The sequence below is a fragment of the Perca fluviatilis genome, chromosome 4 (assembly GCF_010015445.1).
Source record: "Perca fluviatilis chromosome 4, GENO_Pfluv_1.0, whole genome shotgun sequence".
NCBI lineage: Eukaryota > Metazoa > Chordata > Actinopteri > Perciformes > Percidae > Perca > Perca fluviatilis.
Window position 1 is genome coordinate 33,657,846 of NC_053115.1, and position 23,578 is coordinate 33,681,423.

Here is a 23,578-nt window from a genome sequence, read left to right on the forward strand (position 1 = left end):
AGTAAACGTGATACTTTTTTAAAGATAATAATAAACAAAATGTAAAAACACTTAATATTGTGCATGTCTGCAAACACCTCAGAGATTCATGCATCTTTTGTCCCATGCCTCTACAGAGCAATCTGAGTTTACTTCACCAACCTACAGTATCTTGACCAACTGCTTTACTATGGGCAACAGCAATATAAAAACAGGAAACTATTCTCTTCGTATGCGGTTACAATAAAATAAATCTGTATGAGGCGATGAAGTTACACAGAAGCTGGATTCATTTCCGAGTTCTTGTAGGGACTGAAGACATCGAGGCCTTTACAGCGAGCAGACTGGCAAGAGTGAAAGGCCTTTTCAGGGTTAGAGTGGAATCGTTCGATGTGTCTGGCATAGCAGCCGGGGTATTCTCTGTGTGCCTTGGTTTTGAATGACATCAGCTTACCCTCCTTCCTCCTCACTGAGCGGGAACCCTCACTGGCATTAGAGAAGCCTCACCCTGCTTTTTAATTATGCCACTCTGATGTGCCTCAGACTTTGTGGAGTCTCGTGGGGTAATTGTCAAAAGCCTTGGATGCATACAGCTTAGTGTGGTCATGCCCCCGAGACCTGACAAGCATTTAATTCATGGAGTTCAGTGAAGTGAAATGCCAACCAAGCTACCATTGTTTGCCTAACAGAACCCCTGTAAGCCTCCACGGCACCTTTTACGCTATTATTTATTCTTCTCAAGAAATTTGAAGGTTGACACTCAAAACACACAAAGTCTTCTCCAATTGAACATGAATTCCTTGCACTAATTAGGGAGGTATCAGTTTAGTAAGTGTATATTAAAATTGTATCACATTCTGACTGATGCCAGACCTCAGTTATTTGTTGTGCTCTTAAACAGAGACATCTGGAACATCTAGCATTACAATTGGCACTACTGAGATTATATTTGTACAGCATGAAAGGCATGATGAGGTCAAGCCATATGCTCTCATATCTATGCAATGAAATAGGAACTAACAGAAAATAAGATAAGATGGAGAGCCATTGGGATTTGGTTGTTAAATATATTTTGACTGCATTTCCAGTTAAGTTAGCCTTTCCAACTTTCAGCTGCAACTACTAATTCTAAAGAGTATTATTTCAATTAACCAAGTTATTGTTCAAATGTAAGCAAATTGTTAAAGATGCAATATGTAATATATTTACTGTATTTAATAAATAAATGACCCCAATGTGTCATCAGATATTAAGGAAACATGCTAAGTTGAAATACTATATTTTCTGACAACAATGCTAATGTCAGTATTTTCCCCTTTTGAAATTTCTGTTTCGTGATGTAATGTCTGTTTGTGTTTTGGCCTGTGTGTTGGCATCAACTGCCCAGTTTGACGGCCAAGCCGGGTTGCCAGATATACCTTTAAAAACTTAAACCCAGAGCACTAAAGCTGTAACGTTAGTACAGCCATGAAAGCAGCAAACAAACAAACATGATTGAAGGAGATAGATAGATTATGACCTCCCTAAAAAAAAACTCACCTTCTTTCTAAACGGTTGCATAACCAGAGACGAGGTTAAAAAAAACGGGTAAATATTGGAGATGCATTTAAAAGAAGGAGACAGATTAGAACCTAAAAGGACACGGAGTTGACTAATTTCCTCCTAAACAGGTAAGCGTTGAGCTTCACTCATTTATATCATGGCTAACGTAGGGGTAGTCATTTCAACATTCATGTGCTCGCATTAAATTATATGGAGTACTCAAGTTAGTTACTCGCAAAAACAACTTAGACACAGCCGGTGAGGTGTTCCTGACTGGTGCTAACGCCGCCATGCTAATACACGCTAACTGCTAACGTAGGATCCATGACATATGCCAGGAACCGCAAGTTTGACTTCCTCATAATAGAAACATGCAATTTAATTATGGCAAAACACCCCATAGCCTGAGTTGTTGGATTGGCACACAGTGTTCTCTACAGGTCGCTTTGCAATGTATGTAATGTTAGGTTATGTTATTGTAAGGTAGGAGCCTTAAGTAGGCCACTAGGCGGCACTGTTGCCATTACTATAACAGATGCAGTTCAGCAATTTTTGCTTTTTTGTACCTTACGGGACACCGTAGTTCACAGTTGATCTGTGTAGGTGTGTACTCCGTTAAAAAAGATTTTCGGTCAATTTCAACACGTAGCTCTGTTGTTTGTAAATTTAGAGTGCTGTCAGTAGCGAGAAAAATGAAAACAATCGGTGTTGCCTACACCATGTTATCCTCCTGCTAGCGTTAGCACCCAGGAGGCTGAAACCGGGCAAGTTTTAAACGTGCTTTAAGCCTCTTAAAATGTTCGAAATGTCATTACAAGTGCCTACCCATGTGGAGTGATTCCTTCCGGGTGAACACAGTGAATCTGACTGCAGTAGATGTGAAAGAAATGCATAAAATGCATGCTAATTCAGCTCTGTTTAGTTCCGGTGTTGAGACGGCAAGACGAGTGCTTCGGGACCGTCCATAAACTACAACACCGAAAAGAGATACAAAAATATTTATTAATTTAATGATTAAATAAGGTAGTGTCTCCAAACTTACCTCAATTATAACTTGTCTCCTGCTAGTTGTACTACAGCACTTACTTTTAAAAAATAAGCATATGCCTATTTTTGAAAATATTTTTGTATCTCTTTTCGGTGTTGTTGTTTAGCAAATAAGCCATCTCAAAATGAGACACTTCCTTAAATGCTATGTTATTTAATGTTCAGTGACATGAACTGCAGATAAGTTATCATAAACCTTTAAAATCTGACTCTTACAGATGTTAAAGGTCGGGAAATCGTGGGTTATCGAGGCTTAGTACAGGATTCATGAAAGTTTACCTCAGACTTGCACTAATCTATCATGTGTCTTCTGTGGCTAAATTGCTTTCTTATGGGGCCATTTTGTGGCTAGTCCTGCAGTTTCTATTGATCTGTCATTTGGCTGCCTACGTCTGTGCATTGGTAAACAACATCAGAGTCTGGCTATATGCTCATGGTCCTCAAAGTGCATCTTGTCAGACACCGTTACCTCTTGACTCTACATTTGTGTTCTTCAATACAGCATGATGTTCATTTAGTAAATTATGGTCCCATTTATTTAAAAATAGACAAAAAGGCAGTAGATGCTTTAGGGGCGTGGCTACAAGCCAATCTGTCAATCCGTTTTTTCATCTTCAACTGTGACCCTTTCACTTCATCAGTTAACTGGAACATTTTGGTCACCTAAAAATGTCTTGTTAAGCATTTTGCCAGCTGCCGCGAGCGTCAGCTACCGCGAGCGTCAGCTACCGCGAGCGTCAGCTACCGCTAGCGTTAGCTGGTAACTTAAGGGAAAAGTCTGCTCAATTTCTGTACTGCAAATGAATGTCTCCAGTACCCGGAGGTCCGTGTTTACCCAGCGGTAAATCTCCATTGGATGTCTCGCTTCAGAAGGGTTGAAAATCTGCAACTTTTCCTTTTTGGTTTAGCTTAGGACAGCCCCATTGCAACCATAAACAACACTGGCTTGGCCACGTCATTCTCCCAAGTGCCACCTTCTCGCACAAAAATCGTCACGTGAGGTTTAAAACAACCAAGATGGCAACAGCCAAATTGCCACACTGGCTTTAAAATAGCAGTCCCCAAAACCAATGGGTGAGGTTACAGATGCTACGTCCACTATTTTTACAGTCAATGGGGCCACTTTGCCTTCCCCTCGTCCAGGGCATGCTGGAATAGCTTTTGCAACTGTGAACAGCAAGTTAAGCAGTGCGTATAGAAAACAGTTAAAAACTTTAGTTAAAAAAACAGTATAAAATATTCCTTAATTTCTGTAGATTTTCTAATCCTTCTTCTTTCATATTATTATATATACGGTATGCATGTTATATTTTTGGGAGTACCTCTGTAATGCTCTCTGTGCTTGTACTTTGTTTGTGCACACTGCTTACATGTGTGTATAAGGAAAATATGGGTCTATTGTAGAGGCTGAATCATTATGAATTCATTTATTGACACATGCTTATATATTTTGTCAGTGCTTGAAGGCAGAATGAGCAGGACGCCCCCTAACTGCAGTTGCCAACATAGTGTACCACCTACAGCATCACATATGGCAGCGACTCAAGAGCCGTGCACCTGACAACCTGTGGCCAGTGAAAGCCAACCATTTAGTCTCGTTTGGGAACAAGCTTTGTCTGCTTGCCATTTCAGTTCGCTATATTAGTTTTTTTTTGGCGCTGTGCTGTGTCCGCCATTTTTCGTAACTTCCTCTTGGATGCATTCTGGCACCTAGTCTCTACGTTTTTATAGAGTCCAACCCCCACATCCTGCACACTGTGCCTAGGGGGGTTCCCCAGTGCCCAAAGGCTGACGCCCAGAAATGTCTTAAACACAGCAAAATAAGTTCTCCCTTCTAGTGGGTCATTTGAGAGGGATTACTTTTGTATTAGTCTATACATTGTTTTTTAGGAAAATGCCCTCGGTGCCTTTGAGTCTTGATTTTTCTGAAAGCATCTACTTTAAATGACTTATGGTCAGGTCATTATGATGAAATATGAACTAAAGTGGATTTTTGTATCTGTTAAAATGAATGAAAAAGTTAGACTACAGAATAACACAAACATACCTTGCGTCCCACTTCATTGTTATGTAAATTCATAAGAGTCCTGGCATTTTGCTTGATCTCCCGTGCGTCCACAAACACCTTAGAGAAACCCAGGCCGTAGTGAACGTCTGCAGAGCAGCCGCCCCACTTCCAGCCCTCCTCCTGGTTGTAAAAACCCTGTTTCTCCTTGTCGCAGCCGCAGCCGCTCAGGCTCCCCTGGGTGCAGGCCGCAGTGACTGCATGGGCGACCCCGGCGGCAATGATAGCATAGGTGAACGCAGCCTCCTTGCTGCCTGCAAAAAAAAAGAAGAGAAAATACATTTAAAATCATGATTGCAGAGAACATGATTCACTAAGTCAAGCACTGTCAAGACTCCTTACATACCTGGCATAGCTGCCTCAAACCAAATCATAAACTACATGAACCGAGCCAAGTCCAATTCCTTAATCAAGTTCTGTTAAAAACAGAGAAACTTCATGAGGAAGCTATAAAATATAATGGAGCCCTGCTGAGGGAGGCAGGCCAGAACCTGCAGGAGTATAATATAATCAATTCACCAATCAATCTGCAGAGTACATTTGACTGGTAAAGATGATCGTTTTGAGACGATTCAGCGGGAGATAGTGTATTAAATGTTTAGGCATAATTTTTGGCCCTTTTCCGAACTGCCGTCACACTGGGATCCACCCTGTGAAGTGAGTCTGAAAGGCATGCAGAGCCTCCCTACAGAGATGGATTTCCACTCCATAAATCTAAGTGCTTCAGGTCACTGTGTTTTTTAATTAAAATGGAGATAATTCCTGTTGGAGCACATGTGAAAAGCATCCAAAAATGACCATAATTTGCAAAAATGTTCCAACAAAATCATTACCTTTAACAATTAAACCGCCGAACAAACATTTTAGACATTTACGGTAAGGGTTCTCCTTCAAACACTGAAATGTATATGTGTAACTGTTCTTTGAGTGCCGTGCCATCATGCTCACATTCACTTTTTATTAAAAGAACTATCTCTAAGTGCACAGTGGCATACTGGCATCAAACGTGCAAACCTGAGATATTAAACTAACTCTGATCTGCCTTTATAGTCAGTAAAGAAGCAGCCGGTACCAACAGTGAGTTACTTTGAAAAAGGAAACTTGGCTTTGATTGCTGTATCACTGCCAACAGCCATCCCAAATTTATATATTTTATCAGTTATCAGTGTTCCAGTCTGCTGAAACAAAACAATACACATACTCTGTGCAGGGCTGCTGGACCCTCCTGGAACTCAGCCTGATTCTCATCTTAATTTAGGTCAAATTTGGATTCTGCAATGAGTAACTTGACTTTTGTTTAAATCTGAGGACGTACATGAAAAGTGTAGTTCTTTCCTGAAGCGGTGGTCTAAAATCATTCTGCATGAGACGTCCCGTGCCAACGCTGCAGGACCTGGAGATACATTTGTAAGCCTAGAAGAGAGTACTTGTCTGAACTTGAAGCTATCGGAGTATTTTATGAACATATGACGGTGGTTTAGCTGAAAGTAGATAAAGAGCATGTAGGTCTGCATGTTACAAGGTGGAGGAAATGCATACAGTTACAGTATGTAGTCACGATCACTTTATGAATTGTCATGACAGGATGCTTCATCACTGTTAAGTACTGACCTTTAAGGCAAAGGCCCACTCATTCACACATCAAACTATATACCTTACAGCGGAAGGGTCATCCAGACTGTACTCATTTTTTAAGCTAATACTACAACCATCTTAGGCAATATAATATAAGGTTATCTTGTATAATGCTCTAAATCAGCATTATTAAAAAGCTCAAACGAGAAGTGAGCTTTAATCCTTGATGACACTTGAAGTGAAAAATGACACCCACGCTCTGCATCTCTTTCTCTGAGATGACAGGGTGAGCTCAGAGGACGAGACAGTGGAACACTAGTGTGTTAAACATGATTCCCCACTTATTTCCGCAGTCCTGTTTTTGGAGCAACGAATCGCCTCAAGCCTTGTTCCATGCACAGGATCAAATCCGTGGCTCATTTTCCCACCAAGAGCAGATGTACTGAGAGCTTCAGACTTTAGCCTCCAGACATTTGTCAAAGTGTCATTGGTCCAGTACATCGGAGGGATGCCCTTTTGGACTATTTTTTGGACAAACTATAGCAATTTACAAAACTTTTTTTATGACTTCCTCAAGACTTACGTAGACAGTAGAAAAGTAGTACTGCAAACAGTAACGTTAACATCTAACTCAGTGCATCAATCTATCTGTGTGCAAGCAGCACAAAGTTATCAAGGTGCTGGTGTAATATTATGCAGATATTAAAAGAAAATCTCAGTAATAACTATTTTAATAGTTGAAAACAATCTTATGAGCACTGTAACTATCAAGATCAAGGCATGCTGACATGTCTCAACAAGGTCTTTTATGGCACTTTGGAAGAAGAAGAAGAAAAAGAACTCACTGATGAAGTGGAGCTCTCTGTGTAATAACCATTTAGTAAAACAGCAACAATAATAATAGTTCCGTAGTAACATTTAGAATGATACTCAGCTGCACTGTAAGTGTAAGACTCCTATAGGAATACCAGTCTGCATAGTCATAGGAGCACAAAACAATTACAATTAGGCCCTACTTTAAACCCATCACAGACGCCCATAGAATAATGGGACATTAAAGAACCAATACTAAAGTTACTTAATAGTGCACGGCTTATTGAAATAAAAATCCATGTACGACATACCCACTTTGAGCTCTTTCCCGAACACGGTCCTCTCTGCCAGGGCCGAGCAGTTCCAGCGTCCGTGTCTGAACTGAAACTGACACTCATTGATGCCCATCTGAACTCCCTCTCCGATCACTATGATCGCGTCGGGTCGGCTCTGACAGATAGTCCTCTGACGGGGGGCCAAACCGGGGATTTTATTACAGATGATGCTCGCTCCCAGCGCAACCACCGATGACAGACCCCTGCGACAAAAGGTGAAAAAGTAAAATATAAATTCTGCAGGTGTTTTTAAGCCTACTACACACCTTTGTGGTGGACATTAATCTGAGGAAATAAGACACTGCAGTTCTGGTGACATTCCTATACATTCCCCACCCCAAAAAAAGAATGCTTTAAAAAAAAAAAAAAAAGTTCATGAATTAAACTATAGCCCACTCGCAAATGAAGCACAGCCAGATTTGGGGGCCGTCGTTTTTCTACAACTCTGAAGAAATATGTCACAGGTAGGAAGCATTAGGCTATTTAACATCTCTAATTTTCTTAAAATCAGCAAGATTGTTTTTTCTTCTTTTTTTTCCAGCATTCATTTTGAAATCTTAAATTGCGCCCGTGTGAAGTGCACAGCCAACCTGCAGGACATCCTAATTACTCACCCGATTTTCAGATATAATACTCCAAGGCAAAGGAAGAAATGGAAAATCCAGCGCCGTGCCTTCCTACTCATGGTGCTCAGCCCGAGCCGGTGGGTTAACGCTCTGCCGTTGCAACAACCAGCCTTATTTCTCTCTCGAATCCCGCGGGGTGTCCAGGAGCTCCGAGCTGCACGCGTGAATAAAGTTCCTCGGGATACGCCAGACGTTTGTGGAAATAAACTCGTTTGGATTTCATTTGGTAGGTGTCCGGTGGTGTGAGGAGCCTGAGGTGGAGCATTGGGGCTGTTGTTTTCAGGTCAGTGATCAGGCTGAGTGTGTGTGTGTGTGTGTGTGTCTACCTTTTCTATCAGGGCGTGTTCTGCACAGGAGCAGCCTGCAGGTACACGCTCAGATCATCCGTCTCACAGCTGAGACAAGGGACCCAGTCAAATGTTCGGGCTCGTCACACTTGTTGCTTGGCATCTGCTCTCCCGGAAAACGCATGATCCGTGTGCTCACTTCAGTTCTGAGAGACAACAGACTACCGGCCCCCTTTTTATTTCTTTCCCATCAATGAACGCCCCTCCCATCTGTTTTCTGGGCACGTTCTGAACCCCTCATCTCCATCAGATCACGTCATGCGCGTCAATTCGAAACCAATATAGTCACACCAGCGGTTACCTATGGGAGCGTGCCTCAGCCCTATGTTCACACATTTCTAAAAAAAAAAAAGTTTACCACTGAAAATTAGGCCCTATGTTCCCACAGATTCGTATGTTCCCACATTTCTAAGATTTTTTTTTCCTTTCTCCTTGTTCATAAATTTGTATCAGATTTTATCCCCCTAACCCTAAAATATGTTGCGGGAGGATAGGGCTTAAATTGAAAGGAAATTTAGGATCACTAGATCTAATTTTGAAAATGTCCTAGAAATGTGGAAACATAGGGCTGTGGGAACATAGGGCCTAATTTTAAGAAAATATTTAGAAATGTAGGAACATAGGGCCTACTTTTAAGAAAAATCTTAGAAATGTGGGAACATAGGGCCTAATTTTAACAAAAATCTTAGAAATTCTTAGAAATGTGGGAACATAGGGCTGTGGGAACACAGGGCTGACCCCTTACCTATACTACAAACATGTAGGCCTACTTTACTTATTTCCATTTTATGCTACTTTATGCTTCTATTGAAATATTGTAGGCTATATTTTACTCCACTTCATTCATCTGATTAGTTACTGCTTACTTTACAAAATACCATCTAGGCATATCATACTAAACATATCGTCTTATAAAATATTTTGCACTGGTAAAGATAAAAAAAAACAAAATAAAGTAGCCTAGTTTAAATGAGTTTAAGCTCAACCAGCATTTAAATTTTATTTTTAAGTAACCATATGGCAATGCATCAATAAAAACAATCCAGAATAATTTAATTAATAATCTAAAAAAAGAAATTAGAGCCATTCTTCACAATTAATACTTTTATTTTTAATACTTTCAGTACATTTTGTTGATAATACTTCTGTACTTGATTTAAAAACTTGAATGCAGTCATTGTATATCATACAAAATCTTTTTTTATTTGTAGTATTGCTACTTTTAAGTAAATGACCTGAGCAAGCTACTTCTTCCACCACTAACAGACCCACATCTTAATAGGTTTTATAGGTTGTCTGCCAGACATCATCAACTTAAAGACAGAACAGTTCAATGCTAGTTAGAATAGAAAATTCATAAATCACACATTTTGAAAGCAGGAAAATAAACCTACAGACAATAACCGGAATAATAAGAAGGGCATGTAATAGCAACTGTTAGTCAGGATCATAGACTGTTAATAATATACAGTCTATGGTCAGGATCAGACCATTATTTCTTCAGTGATTCACAGACTAAGTTAAAGGACTACACTGCCATCTATTGACACAACTGTGGAACTACTATAACCATGTTCAAAGGAACCTGTATGGGGTGCGTGGGTAAATAGACGCAGTTAGGCCCCCCCGCTCATCAGGTACAGCGCACAGACCCCAGAGAAAGCAACCAGTGCTCCTATGCTGCTGTTCTGTACGTCACTTTGTTTCTGATGAAAGGCTTGCTGTTTTAGGGGCACTAATACGCACTATATTTTCTGGCATGTAGGGCAGCAATATGGCACTGCATCACAGTCGTCTACCAAATCGGGAAAGTCGGCGGTTCAATCCCTGGCCCCTGCAGTCTGCATGTAATGGCCTCATGCAAGATACTGAACCTGAAAAGGAGGAGGGGGGGAAGAGGGGTGTGCGTGAATGCACATGAATGTTTATCTGATGAGCAGGTGCGGCCAAGGTCCTCCAGTGGATTTACACAAGTCAAATGAATTAAGTCACCTGCCATTTTTGACTCTATAGTCACACTGATCTCATGAAGTGTATGACATGTATGTATGTATGTCATTTTAGCGTGTTATCAAGACGCATACTCGCTTTTTAGTGTTTATCACCGCCGCTATTATATCACATAGTACAGGCGCCCAAAGTTTGGACACCTTCATTTTCATTCGATGCATTTCCTTTATTTTCTGACTATTTACATTAGTCTCATTTAAGGCATCAAAACTATGAATGAACACATATGGAATTATGTACTTAAAAAAGTGTGAAATAACTGAAAACATGTCTTATATTTTAGATTCTTCAAAGTAGCCACCCTTTGCTTTTTTTGATAACTCTGCAAACCCTTGGTGTTCTCTCAATGAGCTTCATGAGGTAGTCACCTGAAATGGTTTTCACTCCACAGGTGTGCTTTGTCAGGGTTCATTAGTGGAATTTTTCCCCTTATTAATAAAAAAAGCAAAGGGTGGCTACTTTGAAAAATCTAAAATATAGGACGTTTTCAGTTATTTCACACTTTGTTGTTAAGTACATAATTGCATATGTGTTCATTCATAGTTTTGATGCCTTCAGTGAGCATCTACAATGTAAATAGTCATGAAAATAAAAGGAAATGCATTGAATGAGAAGGTGTCCAAACTTTTGGCCTGTACTGTACATTACCTTGCGATTGCGTGTGAATTTACGCCGTAGCGAGTAGTATGAAAGGGCGAAAATCCGCATAGGGAGGTTGGTCGGGGTGGAGGATGGGTCAAACACAGGAATTTCACCCAGGAGACGTTTCCTAAACTCGACCGTTGCTTTGTTCTTTTCCTAAACCCAACCGGTTCTTCTTTTCCTAAACCCAACCAACTACTGTATATATGGGCACCTGCTCTACCAGGTGAGCTACCCGGGCACCCTGTACACTGTAAGGTTATTATAGTTTTGCATTTTTCATTAGGTTTTAATTTTTATTTTGTTTAGACTTTTTGTTTTCAAATTCAGTTTAGTTTTAATTAGTGTTTAAAGCGGGTTTGCTAGTTTAGTTTATATTAGTTTTAGTCTTTTTTGTAATATGGGTTATTTGTCAGAGGCAAGATTCAAAAAGGTCAGAAAAAGTATTCTGTAATAACTCAACAAAAACATCATACAATTTTAGAAACATGTATTAACACAATAACACCAGTACATACAATGTACAAATGATGACCACAAATATGTCAGTCTACACAAGACGCTGCAGGAAGTGCAAAGTGTGTAAGTGACGTGTTCCAGGAAAAAACCTAAATAGCCAACAGACTAAAGAAGACAGACATGAACAGGTGTTTTGAACTTTGGTTGAGTAAACCTAGTTTTTATTATTTCGTTCGTTTTCGTTAACGATTATAACCTTGGTACACTTTTTTTTTTTAAACACTGCTCTGTTTTAGTTTCATGTTCCTCTGCAAGTAACACAGTTTGGGATTTTACCATGGGGCAGCTGTGCGATGGTGTGTGAATTTGTAGCCTCGGCCACCAGTGTGTGAATGACGCCTGTACTATGGAAAAGCGCTTGAAGTAATCGGTAAGACTAGAAAAGTGCAATATAAATGCAGTCCATTTACTATGTTGCTGAAATGTTAACGAGAGGGGATATGACAGGGCGACTTTAATCATATCCTGCATCCTCCACATCTGCATATCTTTCCCTATAAATCCGCCTAATGCTTATGTTATGGATTGGATTGCCCTGTCTGAACCTGCATGGAGAACCGGTTTAAATGCTGCGGGGAGTAGTTGCTTTGTTTTACCGGCTCTCTTCTCCTCGAATTGTCAACGTACACAGTAAAAGCGCCCTCATATTGGAAGTATTGCCACTAGGATAAGCTAGATGTGTTGCACAGTGCTAGCACTTTTTCCTGTCATTGTCAGGTAACACTAAATCCGTAATGCTCCCATACAGAAGACTGAGACGGACTGACAGCTGCACTCGGCACCATATCCATGCTTACTGCGGTTTCACTACAATAACTTTATTCTTTATTTTAAAAGAATTTCTGCACAAGCCTTTTTGACTGAAATCTGTGAGGCTAAAATGAACAGGACAATACATACGTGACCCCAACAGTGACAAGGGGACCTAACAGTTTGGATATTTTACGTGAACCGTTCCATCCCTAGTTTACAGTGTCAGTTTTTTGGGACCTCTTGAACAGTGTGAAAGGCTCTTTGAAGATTAATGTATGACTACCATTTAATAGAAATGAAACTGAAGAAATGCCACTCCTCAGGGAAGGCTATAGATTGTATAGTTATCTCCCAAACAGGGCAAAATCACTACCCAACAACTATACAATCTACTACCTCACACTGTGTAAGCAACAGAGTTCAAACTTTTTAAAACATCTTGATCTTGATCCATGCAAACACTGAAAAGTGGCCTTCAGAAGACATGGAGGGTTGACTGAGATGTACGTTTGGCACTTTGAGAAAGACAGTAGGTTGAATAGTTATCTCCCAGTGCAGGTGTGACCCTAAAACTATACAACCTACTACCTCATCCCACGGTGCAAACAAAGCTGCTTTTTCTGTAGTGAAAAGTGAAGACCATGGCAGGTTTAATGATGAAGAGACCACTCGGACCAAGGACAGCCCCCCAGCTGAATTGAGATCATCTGACACAGGCAGACAGCGGAGACCTCCGACTGTGGAGAAAAAGTAAAGTGAAGAGTTAGGGATGTAACAATACACTCAACTTTTTTTTAACAGAATGAAATTACTGAAATATATTCCTTTAATTATATAAACTGTGCAAAACAGATGTGTCCTCTTAGCAAAAGTGCAACTGAAATATTTTATCATGAATAACAAAAAAACTAAAATTCTAGATTAAAGACATGCAACAAAAAGTTTCTACAGTACATCTGCTATTTTTTTTTTTTAAAGATTCATGTTCGCTTATAGGAGTCTCGTTAAGTTACTGCTGAGGAAGACCCAACATGTCCCGATATAGCCGCTTCATAATAACGGCATTTAAACAACAAAATAACTGGGACTTTTATTGAGAAGAATTTCAGACACAGACATTTATGGATAGAAGAGCAGGAAACACCGGAACAAAAACAGTGAAACATCACAGACAGTATGCCAAAACGCATGATTCGCTCTCAGTGGTTTTTGTGACGTAACTGGAACGGTGACAGGACGTCATCACTCGCTAACCAAATAAACAGCGCAAGTACAGCAGTTTCCCCTCGAGCAGAGTGACAACAGCGACAAATGCCTCAACAGCTGATTTTCCGTGAAAACCCAGTGAAATGCGACAGCTACAGTTGCTTGGAAAACAGCGTTATTGACACTGAATTTGATGAATTGACCCCCAGATGAGACAAGAAGCTAATGTGAGAGAAACCTGAAAGGAGACATATCCCCCCGACAGGCTGTAATGTTTTTTTTTTTTTTTTTTTCTCCTTCAGGTTAGTGGGGATGCCTACCGCTCAAAACCAACATGAAAAAGCATTTTAGTGTTCCCTCAGCCTATTGTTTTTTTGCTAAACTATGTAAAATGAGCAGTGACGTTAAAACACCTGGTTCAGGCAACGTTATTGTTCATGTTTCGGCACAATGTTTAGTAATGACAGTAGTAGTGGGCATGGCGACTGGTGATGTGATCTGAGATTGGAAAATTTTATGCATGTTATGTTTTCCACAGGTTGAGAATTTACTCGTGGGTGGCACAGGATGTGACGGCTGGGTTCTGTAATAAATTAGTCAAAAAGGTTTATAAACTACTAAACGGTATTGGAAAAAACAGATTGAGATATTTTTTCCCCCCATGATATACAGTGGTGCTCATTAGTTTACATACCCATGCTAAAGTTGACTAAAAAGAGGAACAAGAAAATCATCTTTTGGAAATTGATCTTAATGCCTTAATTAAAAAAAAATCCGACCTTTTAAGGACACCATTTTTTTTTGTGAATGAATAATGTATTGTAAATAAATAAATGTTCTTCCTTAAAATACAGGGGGCATAAGTATACATACCCCTATGTTAAATTCCCATAGAGGAAGGCAGATTTTTATTTTTAAAGGCCAGTTATTTCATGGATCCAGGATACTATGCATCCTGATAAAGTTCCCTTAGCCTTTGGAATTAAAATAGCCCCACATCATCACATACCCTTCACCATACCTAGAGATTGGCATGGGGTACTTTCCACAATATCATCTCTCACTGCAAATCAAACCAGCTATTAGGCTAACTAGACAGGGGAAGTCATAGCAAAGGAAATAGGAGACATTCTGGATGAATTTGAAATAAAGTACAAAGTTGTAGCCATCACTGTAGACAATGCAGCAAACATGGATGTGGCAGTGAAAAAGATGAGCATAATAAAGATTGGCTGCTTTGCTCACACACTAAACATTGCTGCTCAAAAACTGTACAATGTGCCCTCAGTATCAAGGTGGGCAGGAAGGATCCGTGCAATGGCCGTCTGGTTGAAGAGGTCTAGCCTGGCTAAACCCGTCTTAAAAGGAAAAGCAGAAACTTCTCGGTAAGTAAAATACGCTAAACTTAACTTGTCGAGATTAAATTGTTTATTAAACAGTTTCCCCAAATGGATAACCAGTTTTGACCCATCCGTCTCTCTCTGTAGGCCTTCCAGAACATGTAGTCATCTTGGATGTTAGGAACAGGTGGAATGGCCTCTTTCTAATGGTGGAGAGGTTCCTGGAGGAGTTCCCTGCCATCCAGGCAGCTGCCATGCACTCTCGGTTCAAGAGGGTAATGGAGAAGGACAGGTATTTGAATTGGCTTGTTCTAGTATCAGTGCTAAATATCTTTTGTTCAGAAGTTTAATCTTGTTAATAAAACTATGTGGACATTTTTCAGACTGGAGTGAGTTACTGATACTAGGCTTGTTCGAGATGAGCCCGATCTGTGCAGAATCGATCACCAGCGATCGCCGCCCAATACATGCCGGTTAGATTTGTGTCCGACTTGATCCAGACTTGCTCTGACGTCATGCACACGTGGGCAACGATAATCTCACGAGATCAAGGTGGCCGCAGTTTTTAGAGCCAGGTGCCGCAGTTGCTCTCCACCAACTGCAAGACCCAGGCGGACCCAGGGCATGCTGGGAAACACCGGCCTCTCAGCTGATTGTTTCAGAATCGACTCAACATGATGACGTTTTATATAAGCTTTTTATTGAATTGGAGGGATTTTAACTGCGATTTGTCTGATTTAAAGACTTATTCTGTACAAACCACATGTTGTGTGGCTGATAGTTATGTTTAGAAGTCAGAGAGACTAAATCCGTTCAGATTACGGATCATCTACAGTGTGTGTTAATTAAAACCAGCAACAGATCGCATGTAGAGCATTCTGACAGCTACGCTGTCATAATGGACCTTTTTCACAGCAGACATTTTGACTTGTCCTAGTAGGAACAGCACAGCTGAGATTGATAACCTTAACGATGGCTCAATTCCATCAAGTGTCCCAGTAAGCTATTTCAGTGAGTCAACATGAACAATACCAGGGCCTCTCCTAAGTGGAATGCAGCCATCATTAATGGTTTTGAATACACCTGGGCTTTTCCTACTATGACATGTCAACATGTCTGCCATGAAAGAGGTCTATACAAACAACTGGAGACTGTGTACAAGCTGATATATGGGTCTGATAACATTTTATTAAAAATCAGACCACAGTGTTTCTGTCACTTCCTGTTCAGCCTGAAGGCTGCTGGAATCGGCTGGAAAACTGTCTGACTTGACAGCGGATTTTTGTCACCGCCCCTGGCTGCTCCCGCCTGCTCTCGTCCGCTTTACAGGCGAGACGCAGCTCATCTCGAATGAGCCTGATGACTTCAGACAAGCAGAGGAGTTTGTTAAAGTCATGAAGCTACTGTATACTTAACCCTTGTGTTGTCCTTCGGGTCCCAGTGACCCGAAGGACAACACAAGGATTATGTATTTCCGTTTACTTTGTTGAGAATTGCTCTCAAAACAAGGGTTAATACAGCATCTTAGTTCTTGTTTGTACAGCATTTTGGTCAGCTTAAACTGTGTTTAAATGTGTTCTAGAAATAAACTTTACTTACTTTACAAGAAACAGGGTTTAGAGAGCAATTCTCAACAAAGTAAAGGGAAGTACATAATCCTTGTGTTGTCCTTCGGGTCACTGGGACCCGAAGGACCACACAAGGGTTAAACACTTTGCATGTCCGCTGAAAGGATTCCAACATTGGGTCAGATTCTGCCCATCTTGGGGAAACTTGAGCACCACTTCACCCTAAGTGCAGAGGACTCCACATTTACTCAGTGCATCAAAGAAAAAATCTGGGGTGATCTTTCAAAAAGATACCAAGTGAGTATCATAATCCTATTGATTTGTCAATTGTTTTCATAAGGTATACTCTGAAACCTAACTTCTAGAGGAGCTGATTAGTAGGGCAGCACATCAGGTGTGTTTAATATTCTTATTACTGGTAATCTTTCTCCTCTTCCATTGTAAATCAAATGTATATGATACCCGTGTTTCCATCAAATATAGAATAAAGGTGAAAGGAACCAGGCACAGCAGCCCGAAGAAGACAATGAAGAGGGAGTAAGTGATGATGACTTATCTGATGAAGCTTGTGCAGCGCCAGTAGTAACACAGGTAAATATCTACAGACATCCCGTTTCATCTTGCTTCATTTTCAGAAGAAAATTAATATGGATGTTTGAGTCCGGCTACCCAGTAATTTTGCCTTATTTTGTTTTTTTCTTTTTTTGTAGAAGCGGGCAAAGCTTTCTGCCCTTGAAGAGATTTTTGCAGAGGAAGACATGGCGATTGAAGTAAGAGCCAAGAGCATGACCAGCACCTCAGAAGATTCAGGAAGAGATACAGCTCTACAGAGCTTTGCCATGTACACTCTCCACAGTGAATCCAGTGATTTGGTGGTGGAGTATGAAGGACACACTGCCAACGCTATCCAGCTTGGCAGCCAGGTACCTCTGTGTACAAGCCTCATCGACGCCATCAGAGCGTACATTTTCTACTGCTGGGGACACCATTAGCCAGGAGCGGGCCCGTCTGTTGCCAGAAAAAGCCAACATGTTGATCTTTCCGAAGAAAATTCAGAAATCGATTGTTTTTGACTGATAAAATGGCTGCCGCCGGAAACGACAGCTGCGGTGAGTTGCTCAAAAACTTTTTTAGTAAATCTGTGTACACAAAGAATGTTGTCAATGCTTGCGTTAAGGTGTAGAGCTTCTGGTGATACTTGAAGCGAAGTATCACGTTCTGTTGAGCCTTCTTATTATTTCAAAAATAGCTATTTTGAGACTAGCATGAGAGTGCCCCTAATCACTCCCATTCAAAAGGCCATTTGACCCAAAAACGAGAATACGGTTAATCTTAAAGTGGCGATTCGGTCCTAAATATGCTTTGAAACTAAAGTTTGACTCACGTACATTCACAAAAATACCCTAGGATGCATTTTGGCGAGAGTTACGCTTTTAGTGCTAGAAACATCACATTGTATTCAGTGAACAGCTAGCCTCACATACTCCAGTCCATCTGTATACCAGCAGAACTGTTTTGTTGAGGTTTTATTTTATGAGTGTTTAGCAGTGATTATGTTCTAAAGCACAAATAACCAAACACTTCTCACGTGATGTTGTGCAGTTATTTGCCTCCTCTGCATATTTATTGCAGCAGCTGGAAAAGGGAGTAGGCTACCCTAGCATCGATTTTTGACTATTTTAATGAAAGGGGCATTAGAAACGTTTGCAAATAATGCCCCCCTCAGGTTAATGAGTAATCGTGAAAAATAATCGTGATGTCAAGTCATTCAAATACCAAAGCATCTATTCTTAAATGTATAAAACAAAACAGATTGTTAAGAAAATATATGCCCCTCTCTTGAAAGACCCTCAAAGACAGGGCTTTAAAATGGCAACAAACATCACTACAGAATGCTCATTTAGACTTATTAGTAATGCTGATTGGCTAATTTAGACATAATACACTAGACTGTTCCCTTGATTATAACGCTCACATATGTTTTGCAGCTCCAGACAGATTTTTCTCTTTTTTTGGGGCCCAAAATGTCTCTTTGATAGCTTAATGTTGCATACCCCCTGTGTTAATCTGACATGTTATTAATTAAAGGGGCTCGACTTGAGTCTAACTGCCTTATACTTGGACCGGGACCAGGACAAGGACCGATAACGTTACTCCTTCAACAGGTAATGGAAGCTAACGTTAGCTAGTTGTAATACTTAGCTAGCTAGCCACCGTGACTGGTCATTTAAGAACAACACATGTTTTGGATGCGGTCCCCGGTAGAGAAGTCTTACTAATTAACAGCATGTCTGAAGTGCTGTAACGTTGCACCGCCCTCAGCCAGCTCCGGCAGTAACCACTCCTCACAACTTGCTGGCTAACAATTTCGAGCTAACAGCTAATGCTAGCTAGCAGCAGCAGCAGCATGGTTGTCCACAAAAGTAAAGGTCAGGTAACAACAGCCGGCTCTTCCGCTAGAAAACAATACAACGGGTTATATAACGCGTTGTAAAAAGCACACGTGCGGGTACTGAGGTATATTTAATTTATAAATGTATGATTAATACAGCCCACCCACCTGTCTGCCATGTCGCTCCTCCACGATCCGATTGCTGCTTCTTGGAGGTTTTATTGGCGCAGCTCACGGCGACGCATTTCTCCCCCTGCTGTTTCGGAGTGTACACTGCAGCAATAACTCGGATCACAATGTATGAATAAATGAATGAATCAATATTTCTGCTCTGTATTGTAAATAGCTTAAATATTGTGACAGTTAGTTAACAGATTTGAAATGCAATAACATTCATCATCACAATCATTTAATCCTATTTATCATTAGTAGCGTTATCAGGACACGTGTTGGCTAAAGCCAGTAACTCTCTGATAGAGTGAGTGTATGTGTTTGTGGACATTTATAAATATAATACATATGCTTATTCCTGCAATTTCAACTGGCCAACCACCAGTTGTTTGGTCTGGTATTGAAACATTATCATTAATATGATCATAATGCCATATGTCAAGCCTTGTGATGGACTTTAATTGGCTCACAAATAAGAAAAATGTGTCCTTAAAAATCATTGCATGCTGTTTTTAAGGAATGTCAATAATTAATTGATCTACTCAGCTGAGATGTTATAACTGAGAAGTAATAACTGAAATCAAGACTGATTATAATCATGGATTATGATTGATTATGACCCTATTTATAGGATGACATTATAAACACAGAATCACAAGTGACACTGTGAGAAGTCTATTTCTAAGCTCCAAATCATGTTGAATTGACATACACAACAGTTTTTCATGTGAAACAATATTCCCTTCACAGGAATGACAGTATGAATGTATTGCATCGCTGTCATCAGTCATGTAAATGTCCTATCAAAGATTTGCACGCACTTCACACGGCTTGCAGTAAGTTGTGTTTAATTCTGTAAGAAGTAGCCTGTTTAACAATGAAAAAATAGTTCTTGTTGAAAATTCCCCACTTATGTCCTTCATATTATTATTACCATCATCGGTGTTCCACATCCAGTATGTGTCAGCAGATCTAGATTACATTCCATAAAAGAGACATTTTGAGGCGAGAGGCGGCCACTGACTCGTGCACACACACACACACACACACACACACACACACACACACACACACACACACACACACACACACACACACACACACACACACACACACACACACACACACACACACACACACACACACACACACACACACACACACACACACACACACACACACACAGCGATGTTACACCAGCAGCATGACAGAGTCCAGGCAGAGGCCATTTGAGTTGAGGCAGAGAGCATTTCGCCAACCGCAACGGTTGGAGGCAGATATTGATGTTTGACAAATGCATGTACAACAGAACAGAACAGTAAGAGGTGTTTGGTGAACGCAGTATTAAGGACATCAATTGATTGGAAAAGCAAATGGACTGTGGCCTGTTGAATTTGCATTGCCATAACAATAGCCACAGTTTGCATTTTACTCTAAAAAAACACTTTACATTCTACACAAACAAAGCAATCTTTCAACTTATCAGGTTATAGTTATTGAACCAATTGCTGCATTCCAAATAAGATCTGAATAAATAAGACATATTTTAGCATATACACAGTGTAAAAACATATTTTGGTTTAAATAACAAATAAGACCAACAGCATTGACAGCCGAGTTACACATTTAAATAACATTATATTAACATCATGAGAACGTTTCTCAGTCATTTTCCTAGAAACTAGTTCGACAATAAAAGCACATCTAGTCCCTCACAAATATTACAGAACAGATGACAAACAAATACTTTCAAATGGAGCACAGTGGCACGTTAACCGAAATAATGGCAGTGCTTAGAGTCTATTAAGAGCTTACAAGAATGAAATGCTAAACCTTTAAATGACATTAAAAAAAGACTAAAGATTGGCAGATCTCAGCAGTATCTGATGCAAGGAACTGACTGAAAATACAATAATGCCCCAAAATGAGAGTGGAAACTTGGTTGGGAGTCTTCTTCTTGTCGTCTGTTGCGGCTGGATCAGGAGTCTTCGTTCTCCTCCACAGCTTTGTCACACAGCTCATGAAGAATGGGAGTCAGGATTGCTTTAAGTGTTGTGTATAAAGACTTGTTCTTCTCTGATGCGGGGTCAATCTGGAGAGAAAAGAAGGAAGAAAAAAAACAATACTAAATGCAAAACACTTAATATATTTAATTTACACCGTCAGTTAATACTCACCTGTGTAAACGCTTGTATTGTTTGGTTGAGAAAACTATTCTCCACTTCTTCAGGCATTGGCAGGAGATGAGCAGCACAGTCGAGGATACACAGCAACGTGAGTCTGTGGCCCTGGCAGCAGGAAGAACAAGGATGATACGGTCAGATTACATGGAAACATTTTCAGATTTCTTTTTATAAATCATATAAATAAAAACACAGTCCAAAGCCAAATGATAACCGTTACATAGGTGAGTTATGTAGCCCATATTAAATACTCTGGACTAGTACCGTTTACATATTACAAAGAAGAGTAAATATGACAATATGGCTGTGTCTAATCTTTGTCAGCTGCTGTATCGAACCACTACCTTACTAAACATTCTTAAAAGAGGCTGTTAAGTTCAAGCCGGGGAGCGGAATTCGAGGAAAACAGGGGAAAACAAAGGACTTTCCGCCGGAAACGCGTGTCCCGTGGGAGTGTTTTAATCCAAACCACAATCTTTTTCCTAAACTTAACTTGTCATTTTGGTGCCTAAACTTCACTGTCGTCTGTGCATAACGCTCACTTCTTGTCGCCTAGACTTGACCGTAATGTCCGCCCAAATGACCGGCAGCTTGCAGTGCCCTCTACCCGGCTCAAAGCCCCCTATTCTCGGGTAACTTAACTACCAACTGCCACTGATACGACCGGCGCTCTCTAGCCGGCATCACGGCTTTTCGAGTTCTTCCGCTCCTCCAGTAGCAATGACATCTCCATCAACTGCTCTTAAACTGCTCCGTTCACATGAACATACAATTGATTTTAGCATGCCCTGTTCACGTTTCAGGGCAACCTTCCATAGAGATTTATCAGCCTACTTTAAATTACAGCGACAGTAAAAATGTAAGGTTAAACTTTGCAATTAATCCGCGGTTCACATGCATTCCGAATCATCAGTGTTGATCCGTATGGCCCGCGGATCACCATCACCATCCATAATTTTTTGACACATGGTCTCGTTTATACGTCTCAGTTGGGTTCCGATCTGGCAGCCTCATTGATTGTGAGTAGGGCTGTAACGAACCATACTATACAATTTTTTGAGCTTCGAAGCTTCGGTGCTTTTCAACAGTGAATATTCAAAGCTTCGGCAGTGGCGGGGGAAAGCAACATTTCCAACCACACTTTAAGGCAGCTTTGGAAAAAGAGAGAAAATAAAAGGCGACGAAGCGCAAGATGAAGCGACTGCTGCTTTATTTAGTTGTTTTTTTTTTACCTTCTATAGTGTTTAAAACGTTTTCACAGTAACGTTACGAGTCTAATAAACCATACATGATTGTCCACAGCAGGTTGCCGTCGGGTTGCTTTTCTCCAAAAGTTGATTCGGACTTAACTTTTTGCTGCAGGCATTCAATGCAAACGGAAAGAGAAAAGAAAAAAAGAGTTTTTACCGGACTGTCTGACGAGTGACGACCGATGCAGCACGTGTGAATGAATGCTCAGCCAGTTTCTCACTGTACTGGTATTCTGCAGGGCAGTAACTAATGTGTTACTATCTTCACCTTTATCACATCACCTGAAAACGACACCAGGCTGCTACAGTCTAACCATACAGACCTCTACAAACATCAGACTGCTCGCTCATACTCAACATCCCTGTTTTTGGCTGAGCTAGACGACATGGCGCTGCATAAATTAGCCAGCGGCTAGCGGACATTTAGCAAGTAGCTTAAAAGGTGCTGTAGGTAGGATTGCAAAGCCCAAAAATTTGAACATCGACAACTTCTCAGTCCCTCCCCCCTTTCCGCTAAAGTAAGTAAGTAAGTAAGTAAGCTTTATTTATATAGCACCTATCACAGATAGAATCACAAAGTGCTTCACAAGCAACAAATATAACAATTTAAAAAACATCATACAAAACATAAAAAATTATAGCTCAGTCAACTGAAAGCTTGTCTGAATAGTAGTGTCTTCAGCTGTTTTTTAAAAGAAACAGTAGAATCGGCCACACGCAGCGACAGGGGCAGGGCATTCCACAATTTGGGAGCAACTGCCTGAAAAGAGCGGTCTCCCCGAGTTTTAAGGCAGGTTTTAGGAACCATCAGGAGGTTTTGAACTGAGGAACGAAGAAAGTGCGCGGAAAAGAAGAGTAAGGGGTCAACATGTCTCCGATATATTGAGGCGTCTGTCCATGTAGTGCTGTAAAAGTTAAAACTAAAATTTTGAAATCAATTCTGTATTTTACTGGAAGCCAGTGGAGAGTAAATAAAATCGGAGTAATGTGTGCCCTTCTGTTTGTTCCTGTTAAAAGCCTTGCTGCTGCATTTTGCACCAATTGGAGACGGCTCAAAGAATTTTTTTTAAAACAAGTAAAAAGGGAATTACAATAATCTAACCGTGAAGAAATAAAAGCATGAATGATCATCTCCAAGGTAACTTTGGGCAGTATTGTTCTCAATTTAGAGATATTTCTCAAATGAAATATAAAGCCCAAACGGTCTCCTAAGCC

At 40.4% G+C, this 23,578-nt stretch overlaps 2 protein-coding genes across 3 annotated transcripts in view; both read right to left on the reverse strand.

Moving 5' to 3' along the window:
* Positions 1–8,456, reverse strand: part of wnt7aa (wingless-type MMTV integration site family, member 7Aa) — a 14,601-nt gene extending 6,145 nt beyond the window's left edge. The window contains exons 1-3 of the mRNA XM_039798453.1: positions 7,971–8,456; positions 7,333–7,559; positions 4,616–4,887 (exon numbers count right to left, since the gene is read on the reverse strand). Coding sequence (XP_039654387.1) covers positions 4,616–4,887; positions 7,333–7,559; positions 7,971–8,041 — 570 coding nt within the window. The 5' untranslated portion in view covers positions 8,042–8,456. The remainder of the gene's footprint in view (positions 1–4,615; positions 4,888–7,332; positions 7,560–7,970) is intronic.
* An 11,305-nt stretch (positions 8,457–19,761) lies between these two features.
* Positions 19,762–23,578, reverse strand: part of ptpdc1a (protein tyrosine phosphatase domain containing 1a) — a 67,415-nt gene continuing 63,598 nt past the window's right edge. For both annotated transcript variants that reach the window (XM_039798441.1, XM_039798440.1), the window contains exons 9-10: positions 21,108–21,218; positions 19,762–21,022 (exon numbers count right to left, since the gene is read on the reverse strand). In XM_039798441.1, coding sequence (XP_039654375.1) covers positions 21,157–21,218 — 62 coding nt within the window. In that variant the 3' untranslated portion in view covers positions 19,762–21,022; positions 21,108–21,156. The remainder of the gene's footprint in view (positions 21,023–21,107; positions 21,219–23,578) is intronic.